At 41.5% G+C, this 13,402-nt stretch overlaps 1 protein-coding gene across 6 annotated transcripts in view; it reads left to right on the top strand.

The window, feature by feature from the left end:
- The first annotated feature begins 614 nt into the window (after window positions 1-614).
- The window catches only part of prdm16 (PR domain containing 16), a 237,550-nt gene continuing 224,762 nt past the window's right edge, over window positions 615-13,402 (top strand). For all 6 annotated transcript variants that reach the window (XM_080445539.1, XM_080445536.1, XM_080445534.1 and 3 more), the window contains exon 1: window positions 615-2,890. In XM_080445539.1, coding sequence (XP_080301665.1) covers window positions 2,854-2,890 — 37 coding nt within the window. In that variant the 5' untranslated portion in view covers window positions 615-2,853. The remainder of the gene's footprint in view (window positions 2,891-13,402) is intronic.

Here is a 13,402-nt window from a genome sequence, read left to right as displayed (position 1 = left end):
TATTGAAATCAATTGTTGCAAGTTTCGTGTGTGCATAATGTCCAATGAGCTACAGTTGCACCGTATAGACAAATCGTTGAAATGGTGGGGGGGGGGGGTAAAAATAGGTAGACCCATTCCATGTTAAATTAAACATATTATACCAATGTAATTGGTGTTAATGTTATAATAATTGGGGAAAACCCCAAGTATTATAACATTTATTTTTACACCAAATTAACACTAAGTAGACCATTTTTCCTCGGTAAGCTAAACGAAAACTACCCAGATGTATCAACAACATCAACAACAATAATAACCAGCGTCATAAAAATATACAAAGCTTAAACCGCATACAGTAGGCTAATGTATAGCCTGTGTAAGTATATTGTAATTACAAATTGTAACTCTTCAGTGTGCAAGGAATGGAATCCTGTCGCTCTCCTTGCAGGCTGTAGTTGCTCCATCAACACCGACCTTTAACAGCTAGGCACCAACATAGAGCCGCCTTTATGCAGCCAAAACTATAGGAAAACCATTCCCATATGACATGCAATTGAATAGGATGTAGGCCCACGCTCCCCTCTAGGCACAGTGTGAATATGACAAGTAGGTCAACACGTATGAAAGTACAAAAGAACAAATGCATTAAATTATAGAAATGTTTAATTAACAAGCAACGCTCGAAAACAGTTTCACTTCTTGTTTCATTTTATAAAGAGAAAGAAAGAAAAAGTCAAGAATGAAAATTAATAAATAATAATATTAATATAAAATATAATAATGGCCTAATAATAGTAACAATAATAATAATGATAATACACTAGTAATAATAATAATAATAAGAAAAATTTGTATTTTGCCAAACAAAACATGAAACAAAATCAAGTCTACGAAAATTAAAATGTGGTGACATGCAAAACAAATATCTACAATTTAATCAAGTTATGGCATGCTACAATATGCATTTGTATAGGCTATTATGCATAATCATGGAGACATGGTCTAAAGTGCAACTTCAACAGTAACATGCGGGCATCAAATTGACAAAATAATGCACTGCAGATTGGTGTGGGTGCATGGGGAAACATGGCTTTCTTGTTGAATTGCATGAAATTGCTTAAAACATAGGCTATTTAAGAAAATCTAGGCCTACATCCAAATGGGTTACAGTAGATTGCAGAATGCGTGGACTGCACGCAGAGCCGTTTGCATGCAGTGCATAGCCTTAAAAAAACGAGGAAGCAATAGCCTATATACTACAGTAGCGCTCACAGGGCACACTAAACAAACAGGTGCAAAAGGCAAAAGTCATACACTTATACAACACATTATACATAACAAACTCGACACGCTTATTCGTCTTGTAAGTGAAGTTACCTGCGCTGCGGCCGGCTTTGCATGCGTGAGGCACAGCGGCGCTGACACCGAAGAGAGATTTCTTCTAGAAATAACAGTGAATGTTTCACAAACGTTACCATACGGTGGAATGGGGATGCAGTCAGATTGAGAAAGCATGGACTTCGTGTTCGCTCGGACTAGTGCTATAGAGGCTACATGCAGGCGTCAACAGCTGCGCCACAGCGCTTTGCTTGCTTGTCCTGGGGGCAAAACGGCGTATGAAAAGTCATGCGTTTTGCACCCCCACACACACACACACACACACACACACACACACACACACACACACACACACACACACACACACACACACACACACACACACACACACACACACACACACACACACACTAGGCCAGTGGTGGCTCAAACCTTTAGATTTCAAGGTCTCCCCTTAACTCTCTGATCGTATACAAATGGAACCAAATGGACCCGTATACGGTCAGAGTTACAGACCTGCAAGGGTCAATTTAGACCCCCTTAAAGGAACCCAGAGAGTCCCTAAAATCCACTATGAGAACCACTGGACGAGGCTATATACACACACGGAGAGAGAGAGAGAGAGAGGCATATCATAAGTGTAACTCCAATCGAGCCTGTAGTGTAGCCTGTACCCTATTTACGCCCGGGGCTCTGAATTAATGAAGTTAAAAATAACCTCTGCAATTTGAGCACACTGGCACAAGATGAGAGACATCATTTGCGTCAACAGTCGTAAATAGAAACTGTTTTTATATATACCTGCAAAGGGGGGGAAAAATAAAAGTTAAAGAAATTGCCTAAATTGTGTTTGTATTTTATGTATAAAAAATACAATAAGCCTAATTTATGTTGTTAATAATAATAATTCTTATTATTTATAAAAATAATAATGGCTATATTCCACATAACAAAACAATCTATGTTTAAAATTCTACAATTTACATTTTCATTTTATAACAGTGAATAATAGTTAATTTATTACAATTACATTGTAACAACAGCGTGATTACGACCTTGACCCCAAAATACCTCGATTGTGTCCAATGGCCAGACCGGATCCCGCAGGTTGGAGGAAAGAACTAAAGTTGCCGTTCTTAAAGGGCTAAAAAATCCATGAAGAAGAAGGTGCTGGCAGTGGCAATGGTGGTGGTTTGAATGGGGGACGAGGGTAAGGGGAGGAAGGAGGGAGGAGGAGGAGGAGGAGGAGAAGAGGGGGGGGGGGTGAGATGGTGCCGAGAGAGGAGGTGGAGGAGTTAGGAGGAGGGGGGAGGAGGGGAAGAGATAAGTGATCTAAAGGGGGGACGATAGGACAAAAAGTGATGATGATGAATACATTGGAAAGTTTTTTGGCCCCGACGAGGGTGTCAGATTGAATGGCCTGGTGCGCATGTGCGAAGGTGTCCAAACTGACAATGCTTGTGAGATGAAGATAGTGTTGTTGCTGCTTCTGGGCTCACGGAGGACGACGAGAGGAATCTACAAGCCGACAAGATGAGATCCAAGGCGAGGGCGAGAAAACTGGCCAAAAGTAGGTCTTCTTTTTGCCTTCTTATATACGCGTTGCAGTCGCCGCACTCCCGGGGCTAGATCTGTGTCCTTGTCATTTGTCATGTCCTAAAAAAAAGGGGGGACGATTCTTTGTCCGGCAAGATAACTTTTTCGCTCTTCACTGGAATATTGTCCTGTAGCTAGTAGACCGGGGTGTCCCGGTCTCCTCTCCCTGCATGGTGCAACTCTCGGCTTCGCTTGTTCCCAGAGTCAGAAGTTTCGCGTGTGATGAGAAACACCGCTGGTGCCTTTGGTATAGGAAAAGATACGGAGGCAGTATGAAACTAAAAAAATAAAAAACACACTCACTGCCATACAAAAAAGCTGAGCTCGGCCTTGTAATTTGCTGTTTTCGGTTGTCGGACTTTTTTCAAAAGGCGTAGGTACATTTCCCCAAAGTTAGCAAAAAGTTGTCGAAAGGGATAGTAACTTTTTTTTTTATTGAGCCGTTCCAAGTCTTGTGAAATAATATTCCTGGCTTTTGAAATAGTGGGCGCTGTAGCACCGCTCATGGCGAGGCAGGCTGCAGCACATCTGATACAGAGTCCAGCGCACTCTACTTTCATTCGCCTCGCAACTGCAAGACGCCGAGATGCGATATTTGAAAGAAATTACAATCTTTTCGCGCAGATTTTTTTTTTCATCCACACCTGCGTTTTTTACCTTGGAAAGAAATTGCACTCCAGCAAGTTTCTGTCCCTGGGCTGTTGTTGGACTGTTACGGGGCTGGTTACTCCTCCAGGGAATGCCAATCAATAATGCGTCTTGTGCAAGAAAGCGCCCATACCACTTTGAGGACTGTTGCTCGCGTCACACGGAAAATTCATGTATTCAGTTTTGTGAACATGGGCACTTTTGTTGTTTGGAAACGGACCATGCCCATTATTTGACATTTGTTTATTGTTGGTCGGATGGCTGATTGATTTATGCTTTTATGCGTTTTGAGTATTTCGCTTGAATTCGTGCTCGAATGCACTTTGTTGTCTTCTGTCAGTTATATATGGGTCAGTGTGTGTGTGTGTGTGTGTATTTATTCAGTATTCAATAGTGGCCCGCTTGTTGTATGTTATTTATTTTGTTCGTATTTTCTTTTATAAAATGTAGACCACCACTGGGTGTGTATGTGTGTGTGTGTGTGTGTGTGTGTGTGTGTGTGTGTGTGTGTGTGTGTGTGTGTGTGTGTGTGTGTGTGTGTGTGTGTGTGTGTGTGTGTGTGTGTGTGTGTGTGTGTGTGTGTGTTTTTCTCAAGGTGAGTTTCGATTTGCAGTTTATGTATGAAAATGTAGAGCTAAAATGTGGAATACATTTACACCCATGGGAATATATTTCAATGCCAAGCTTTATATGATACACCTTTTAAAAGGCAGCCCTAAATGATTCCGTTTATACAATTCGCCTATTTTATGCTGTGCTGAAATGCAACTTTCAAGGCCTTTGAAAACTTTTCAACTTTGCCAAAGCCTTTGACCTTTTATTAAATTGACATGCATCTAAGTCTTTTATCAGAGATACTGTTACTGTAACTTAACAGTTTGATATTTAGTTCTACATTTTATATGTTTTATCAAATTATTTGTGAACATTTTTATGAGCAAGAAATATGGCCATTAAAGGCTGCAAGCACATAAGCCTGGGCCGTCATATTTTAAACTTGACAATCAACTACTATGTCAATAAGAATTATCCTAACATCAAACGCAAAATGAGCAATTCAGCACGTGTGCATTGTGTGTTTGAGCCAGAAATAAAGAATCAACAATATTTGTTGCAAAATGTCATACTTTGAGTTATTTATGTTTATTATGTTTGTGTTTGTTTATTTTCTCGCTAATCTCGCATGCCTGCACAATAGGTGCCAAAGGCACAAAGTCCTCGTAAAAGTAAAAGTTACAAAAAAAAGGAAGAAAAAAAGGAAAAAAAACTAATTGGGCTACTTTGTGAAAAATGCTTAAACATGCTGCAGGACTCGCTCTTGTGCCAGTAATTGTACTTGGTCTTGATCTCTAAATAGCTTTGATAGCCTGTTGATCCGAGTGCTAATGAACGCAAATACCTGGCTTTGCAGACCTCTCACACCGGAATTCTTCCAGGCTCTGAATAGCCCAGAGGCCGCGGCCACAGAACCCAGTCCTCTTGAGTTGCAAGTAGCAGTAGCAGAGTGTAGAAAGAGAGCAAATGACGAGTAGGCTATGAAAAAAAAAGGCTCAACATTCAAAACATGCAGGCCAGGCACCCATATAATAGCCTGCAGCGCGTGGGAGATTCTCTTTTATTTTCTTTTTTAATGTTGCCCCATTTTTGTCATTTATGTTACAGTCCCTTTCACTAATTGGCCTGTGACACACTAATAATATTGAGCAACAGGTCGGTTATTTTATCTGCCACTCTTGCAAATGTGTGTTCTTTTGGAAGTCCAGCTCTAGCGTATACACGCTACCTGGTTGGCTGCATGAGAAAGGCCATGACATGGTCTGGGAACTTGGGACTCGGGTAAAAAGCCCTGCTCGCTCCAAAATCCACAAATCCACAGGGAGAGCCTGTGTGTGTATACGTTGGAGAAACAGATAGACTCGCATTGATCATCGGTAAATACAGTGACCGCTGTAGTGTTTTGCAAACACATTTGCTTACATGTTGCATGTTATTAAAGTCAGTTGGTTGGGAGGCAGTGAGTGCTAGTTTGTTTGGATACAGCCCTCACAGGTATAGGCCTAACATTCACAGGTGGGCCGAAAAGTCGTAGCTACTTGAACAAACATTAGGCTGTGTGTGGGGCCACAATTAACCGATATGAATCAGAACTTGGCGTATGTATGGGTCTAGGGCCTGCAAACTATCAACTTTAAAAAAATAATAATATTGAAATTAATATTACAATAATAATTATAGGCACATGCACAGGCACGTTTTGGGAGTTATGTCTATGACTTGATATTTTACGGCGCCTGGAACGCCATACTCCCGATATTATATATAGTTTAGGTATATTCATTGTCCGAAAGAGTTGTTTGGTATTTCATGATTTTATTTTACAGCTTTTTAATACAATCCGATTTTGACCACACAGGATAGGCTAACCAACACGTTTCCTTTTTTTTTTATATAGACGGTGACATTATTTTATGTTTCGGACTTTTATTATTTTATACACTCTGACAATCGATAGTATCTAACAGGAATAGTCAGCTCCAAACTGGCAACATAGCCTAATTGCTTTTATGAACTTATAATTTCTGCTTCGCTGGCCATATTGTGACTATTCACAGGGCAAAGAACATAGACTATATTACAGTAAACTGGTTGTGTGTTCAGATTAAAATCTCATTGTCCAATTCCATTTGAAAACCGCTCAAAGGCTCAGCGTCGTCTAAATTTGATGGCTTAATGTGGAATTATTAAATCTATTATCTTAAATGTCTTGACTTGACTATTAGCAGGCTAGGCTACAACATTCCATTCGTCTTTCTCGAGATTATAAATCTACAGGTGTTAGAACACACGCGGACGTTAACATAACGTGACACACTTTCTCATGCACGACCGAAAACACACACACACACACACACACACACACACACACACACACACACACACACACACACACACACACACACACACACACACACACACACACACACACACACACGGTAAAAAGAAGTCTGCTCAGAGTCACTGTCGTGTCAATAGCTTATGCGACGGCATTCGCTGTATATAGTTAAACGCAACTTTAGCACCTTGTTCAAAACATCGTCACTTATTGTCCATGTCAATAAAACGAATGCAGTGCGCATCTGGGTCTAGGGGCTACTAATGAGTAAGGCTGCGTTTATATCATGGGATTTTTGTATTATATCATGCCTTTGTTTCTGTCTGTTTCTGTCTTAAAGGTAAACCTTTTGTGTCCCTTACTTCTTCACATGCTGCATCTACAGCCTGCTAATTGTCCATTGTAGTAGTGATCTTTTTGTAGTGGCCCTTATTAGATAGCCAGTCAAGCCATGAACCTGAAGCTGTATTGTAGGCTACAGCTTCTGATGTTTGACAGAAGTAATAAAACCAAACCCATAACAGTTTAAAAGCAACAATGGTAGCTGTGTTGAACCTCTGGCCTTAACATTCAGGGTCCCATGCAAGGTCTACTGTTGTCACAGAGCTGAAATATGTCATGGTAAAGCTGTCATTTGTTCACAATTTAAAAATCTGAAAGGATGCAAATTTTTGTATGATCAAAAAGGGCTAAATTAAGTAGCTAAATTAAGACTGTTCACATTTTCGCTTGTTCACTTTACTCAAAGTTTTCCATTCCAGTTCACCCGCTGTAATGGTCTCTATAGGGTGTTATGGTGAGAATATGGTGAGCAATGACGTACCGCATAAACTAGAGATTCTGGGATTTCCTCAGTATCAAGTATGCCATGCTTGCTCACTGGAAAATGAAATAAACATGGTTCTTAAGTCAACCGAATGTTTGATTTGTTAGGAATTGAAGACCTCCTCAATAAATAACAGACGTGTCCTACATCATTTGAAATTATATCTTTGTTGCATGGGTTCCATAGAAGATCTGACTTAAACACACAAAGACATTTTCTTCACCTTTACACCGTTACTTGACGCAATGCAAAGCAAGTCAAAATACAGCAGAAAACTACAGTCTATGTTTTAATGGTGTATTACAGATAGGCCACGTTCTGAAACTTGAGACACTTGTGGTTCCAAAGAGCCCATTTGCATTCATGTGTGATGATGTGAGTGGTCCTAACAGCCTTTTGAATATAGCAACGCTAGTTTTACAGTTTTACCTCACTGTCTAAACTGACCCACCGTGACCTCTAGGATAATCACAGCCTTATGCAACCTTGCCCAGAGAAACTATAGACCTGGTCAATTCAGAAAATGTAGCCTAAAGGTTTGTTTATGTGGCTTTAAGATAAAGGTGCATTTTGGTACGATTCCTGGGGGAAAAGTACTCACCATCCAGTCACCAAAATGACAATTTATTTTAGCCAAAGCCTGGAGTTTTGAAGTTTTGATGTAGTAACCTACTTTGGGGTGATTTGTGACCGTTTGCCTCAATTTCCAAGTGGTCTAAAATGTCTCAGCGTTCACTAAAAGCATTGTGCATGTTACTGCATGAATCCAAAGTTGATGTAACCACTTCAGTCATCATGGTTACTTGGTTAGTTGTTGTTGAATGTACATTCACACTGTCTACACATGTTGGATACTATTCAGTTTGTTACGTCTTGACCATTGAGACTCTCACAGAGACACTGTTTATATCCATGGCTGGATAGCTATCTTTGTCCATGTGCACATAGTATTCATTTAACTCTGAAGGTGTAAAAATAGACCTGCAACACTCAATTTCTACACATTCAGAGTTGAATCAATGCTCCATATTTTGCTGTGTAGTAACTGGTTCTGTACCTTGTAGTGCATGTATTGTGTTCAACTCTGACACGTTTTAGCGTGTGGCTGTCCCGAGAACTCAGTTTGTTAGGAAAGTCATTATAAAGCCTTTATGATCCCTTCGGCAGGAAACAGTTTGCAGAAGGATTTCACACTTTTAAATTGGTTGTTACTTATGAAATTATACTTTTGACTAAGGGCTGGGCAATATGGACAAATATCACAATATCTTTGACCAAATACCTCAGTATTGATATTGTGACAATGTTGTGGGGATTACTATTAGTGTTTTCACAAAATATTCCCACAATGAGAATTTTGATAAGGCAAATAATAGAAGAGATTGAACAGTCAGGTAGTTCAAAACATTTTTACTTTACTTTTACTTTGAATCCGTATTTGTTCGCAGGCCTCGATTTTAAAAGGTTTTGTGCCAGAAACCTGCATAAAAGATTAGTCGAGATTGTAGTTTGTAGATCGGCTATTTTCGAATAGCCGAAAAATAAAATAGGGCTTAAGTGTTTTTGCTGGGCACCCTCTGGACCCCCCCCACAAGGACCCCTGGGGGTCCCTGAACCCCACTTTGAGAACCATTGCTATAGTTCTACTCATAGTGTGAAAGGAGGGTAGTAATGAGTTACTGTATTAGAGAGTTAGCAGACTGCATAGGTCATGGTGACTATTGTCCTCTCCTAATCTCCAGCCTAATGGCCTGCATACGTTCGACTAGCTTTTCTTAGTTCTGTGTTCTGTAACATGTCCCTCTCTCCTTATCTCCATATCTAGGCCTTTGCATGCACACCTGACATACATGCATGCATGCATATAGGAAGGGCACTGGCATACACGCACGCACGCATGCACGCACGCACGCGCATACACACACACACACACACACACACACACACACACACACACACACACACACACACACACACACACACACACACACACACACACACACACACACACACACACACACACACACACACACACACACACACACTCGCACCTTAGCGGTGGCAGGTTTTTGGGCAACAGTAGAATTTAACCCCAATCAATCACAAAATGGAAAGGTTGAGTGTAAATGTCATCTAACCAGCATGAGTTGACACTGTTGGCTGACCGTGTGTGTGTTTGTGCGTACCATTACAGTTGCTGGAGGTAGTGTCAACGTTCCCAGCTTTGACCTTGGCTGAGTCTGGAACAGTGATGGGTGGCCTTTTATTATACCTGAACACACACACACACACACACACACGTCGCATGCACGACCACACGCACACCCACCTCAGCCTCACATGGGTCTCATGCCGGCTAAGCCAAAATTGGACTCTCCATACAAATACCAATGCATTAAGCTCTTGCACATGGCTCCAAATCCCATTCATTCCATTGATACGTTGACCTCACATTATCCAGTTGGCAAATATGCGTCTTTCCTGCCATGCACCATGACTTCATCCACCATGTTTTCTAAAAACACAGCAGTTTGGCAACGCAGGGCTGGCAACCCTGAGAAGAGAGTTAAAGATATATCCCCGATGTTTTCTTTTCCAGCAGACCCCACTGTTTCTCGTCTCTCCTCGAACCCTCCGTGTTCAGCCTGAAGACGGGAGGGGGGTAGGGGTGTGTGTGTGTGTGTGTGTGTGTGTGTGTGTGTGTGTGTGTGTGTGTGTGTGTGTGTGTGTGTGTGTGTGTGTGTGTGTGTGTGTGTGTGTGTGTGTATGTCTGTACATATGTGTGTCTGTTTGTGTTTATATGTGTGTATGTGTGTTTAAAAATAGACAGGCGGAATATGAAGGGTGGTATGTGTCGAAAAAGAAGCCTGCCAAACAAAAAAGGAAAGAAAAAAAGAAATGACAAATAAACCCGGGACAGCCGTTACGCTGCAGTTAAATGCACTTTGTCCTGACCTGTGGCTGCAGGCCGCTTATCGAGTTACGGCCAGGCCACTGCTGGGCAATGTCTAGAAGATTCTGTCCAAATTCTCACCAGCCAGGGCAGGGCAGAGCTAAGAATACACTGTGGCTGTGGGAGTTGTCTCATGCGCCCCCACCCCACCCCCCTCAAACACACATACACACACATACACTCAATCTTCATTTCTGGATTCTGATTAAGGCTAAATGATTTTCTGGTGGTGTGATTGCCCACCACCCGCTGTTTGACAGTGTGTGTTGTTTGCAAAACAAGAGGGGCAAATGTGTCGAGTCACTAATTAGCGCGTCTTAGCGAGCCCGCATGATTCCCCCTATCCTGCATTGTAATATCCAAAGGATTGCACTGCATTGTGACTAGTCTTATCTGGGACTAATCCTGCTTTGTTTGGTATTAACTCTGTCTGTCGCTCTCTCTTTTTCTTTCTCTCACCCTCTCTCCCTCTCTCTCTCTCTCTCTCTCTCTCTCTCTCTCTCTCTCTCTCTCTCTCTCTCTCTCTCTCTCTCTCTCTCTCTCCTTTTACTTCTGTTTCTCCATAATTTTCCCTTCCCTCGCTCAATGCTTTGCTCTTTTCCATTTATGTCCGTTATATGTTATCCTCTGTCTGTCTGTCTGTCTGTCTGTCTGTCTGTCTGTCTGTCTGTCTGTCTGTCTGTCTGTCTGTCTGTCTGTCTGTCTGTCTGTCTGTCTGTCTTTTCTCTCATCTCTAAAGAGATATTATGTAGACTATGGGGGTAATGGGTATGTATGTCAAAGTGGCATGCATACTACGAGTGACATATAAAAAAATATATATATTTCTTTGTGTGATCCAATGGGCTTGTCGACCCGTTCATTATTTGTGGCCAGTAAGAAAGTCGAGTATACAGTAAAATCATCAGTGTAATTTAACTGTAAATAGTGTAGAAATTGATGTGGGTCTACTCTATTGGGTCCACTATTACTCTCTCAGAATTATATTGATACTGAAGATTTTACTGGTACCTCAGTACTTTCCATGAACTTCAAAAACCTTTTTCTTTTGCCTCAAAGAGAACCACAAAGCATCTTATATCGAGTTTGATGATGGCCATATCAAATCCTGTGTCCATTTATCAATTTCTAACAGAGTTCTTTCATCAATTTCTAACAGAGTTCTTTCATCAATTTCTAACAGAGTTAAATTAAAACATAGCCATTACACTTTACAGTGTAATGGCGAGTTGGCTTCGCCAACTTGCATAACTTACTTACATTAGTTTCAGCTCCTCTCTCCTTCCCCCTAACCGTCCAGTCCCAGTGCCAATCCCCAGTCGGCCCTCCATGATGACACTCCATCCTGTCCAGAAGATACGATAAGCACACAAACTGCTCTGTCCCCCTGGGCTGTTTGGACTGTCCATGCATCTGTCTGTCTCAAGAGAACGAGGAGATGAGGGACAGGGGTGTGTAGCGGCAGTGTGTGTGTTAAATGCTTAATTTATGCTCCGTCCAACGTCAGTGTCGCACGCCGAAAATAGCCAATCTACAAGCTCAAAACGTATTAAGGATGAGACGCGTTGTGAAATGTAGTAGTGAAATGTAGATTGACTATTTTCGGCATTTAACGCCGTCGTTTGACGAAGCATAAATTGGGCTAAACCATTTGAACCATAGTAGTGTCCCTATTCTGGGCATGTCACAATAGGTGAACATTCGGCAACAATAGCTGACAACACGTTATAATAATAATAATAATAATATAGATAATATAGATAATAAATAAATAATTTGTGCGGAGGGAAAAAAGGAGGGAACCAAGTATAGACCCCCTGGGGGACCATGGTCAACGAAGTTTAAGTGGTTAAGTTTCTGTCTAAGTATCTGTCTCTCTGTTTGTTTGTCTGTCTGTCTGTCTGTCTGTCTGACTGAACCCCCCCCCCCACTCCTTTCATCACACCGCCTGTTCAAATGTTCAAAGCCTTGGCTTCATCATCTCTTCTATCTTTTTCCATCCCGCCTTCTCCCTCATCTTTCTCCCTCTCTCTCCCTGGTCATTATCGTGAAGATGGGCACGCAGTGTCTTATTAAAACGGATTAGGGCCATCTCCTCTCCTTGTCTCACAGGGGCCCGGGCCGAGCGGGACATTCTCCCTCCCTCCCTCCTTCCTTCTCTTTCTCAGAGATCAGGTTCTTTGATTTGGCCAGATAAAGGGCCCCTTTCATGTCGGCGGGGACGGTTAGCGATTACACTGTCAGGCCCATCGTTTTGCCGAGTTTGACAAATTGCTGTGGTGGGTGGGCGGGGTGCGCGTGTATGTGTATGTGTATGTGTGTGTGTGTGTGTGTGTGGGGCTGTACGAGGAGATATTCACAGTAATTGAGCCATCATTACCCAGTGACCCTGTCAGCCTGTAGCGGCGCACATAGCCTCGCCTGGTACTCTTATTTGTTAAATACTTGGCCAACTTTCTTTAGAAACTATGATGGATAGAAAGTGAGGGAGAGGAGAGGGAGAGGAAGTGGGAGTACCCGTCCCCAGATGAATGCCCCTCCTTATTTGACCAGTTCTCTCTCTCTTACGAGTGGCGTTGTCCATGAAATCTGTGTGTGTTGTGTGTGTGTGTGTGTGTGTGTGTGTGTGTGTTGCTCCTCTCTGCATCGTGCTCCTTCTCCTCCCTGCTGCTGAAACACTGTTAGGTCCCATAGTGCCTTACTGCCATTTAGTTTCATACAATATGAAAGCAGGTGGCATGTTGATTGTGTGTGTGTGTGTGTGTGTGTGTGTGTGTGTGTGTGTGTGTGTGTGTGTGTGTGTGTGTGTATATATATATATATATATATATATATATATATATATATATACATTTTACATATAGGAGTCAATTTCCTCACCTAATGTAGCCTATGTCATAATTCTTTGGACCAAATAGATGTATAATGGTCAATACATTTCCCCCCAAATGTATAATTCTCTAATGTCTCTAGTTATTTTTGGAACCTGTCATTCCCTGTGCACTGGCACATCTTTGTTTATTTATTTATTCATTTACTTACTTAATTGTTTGGCTGATTAAAAAAGGTCTTTATTATTCAGATCTTGCTATTGCAGTTGTGGGATTTGGTCATTGTTTGAATTTTGGTATATAGTATATAGTTGTAGATCTACTATTTTTGGAGC

This window comes from Gymnoscopelus braueri (assembly GCF_963280865.1).
Source record: "Gymnoscopelus braueri genome assembly, chromosome: 12".
In the NCBI taxonomy this organism is placed as follows: Eukaryota; Metazoa; Chordata; class Actinopteri; order Myctophiformes; family Myctophidae; genus Gymnoscopelus; species Gymnoscopelus braueri.
The sequence above is the reverse complement of the archived record's forward strand: the minus strand, read 5'-3'. Positions and strand labels throughout refer to the sequence as shown.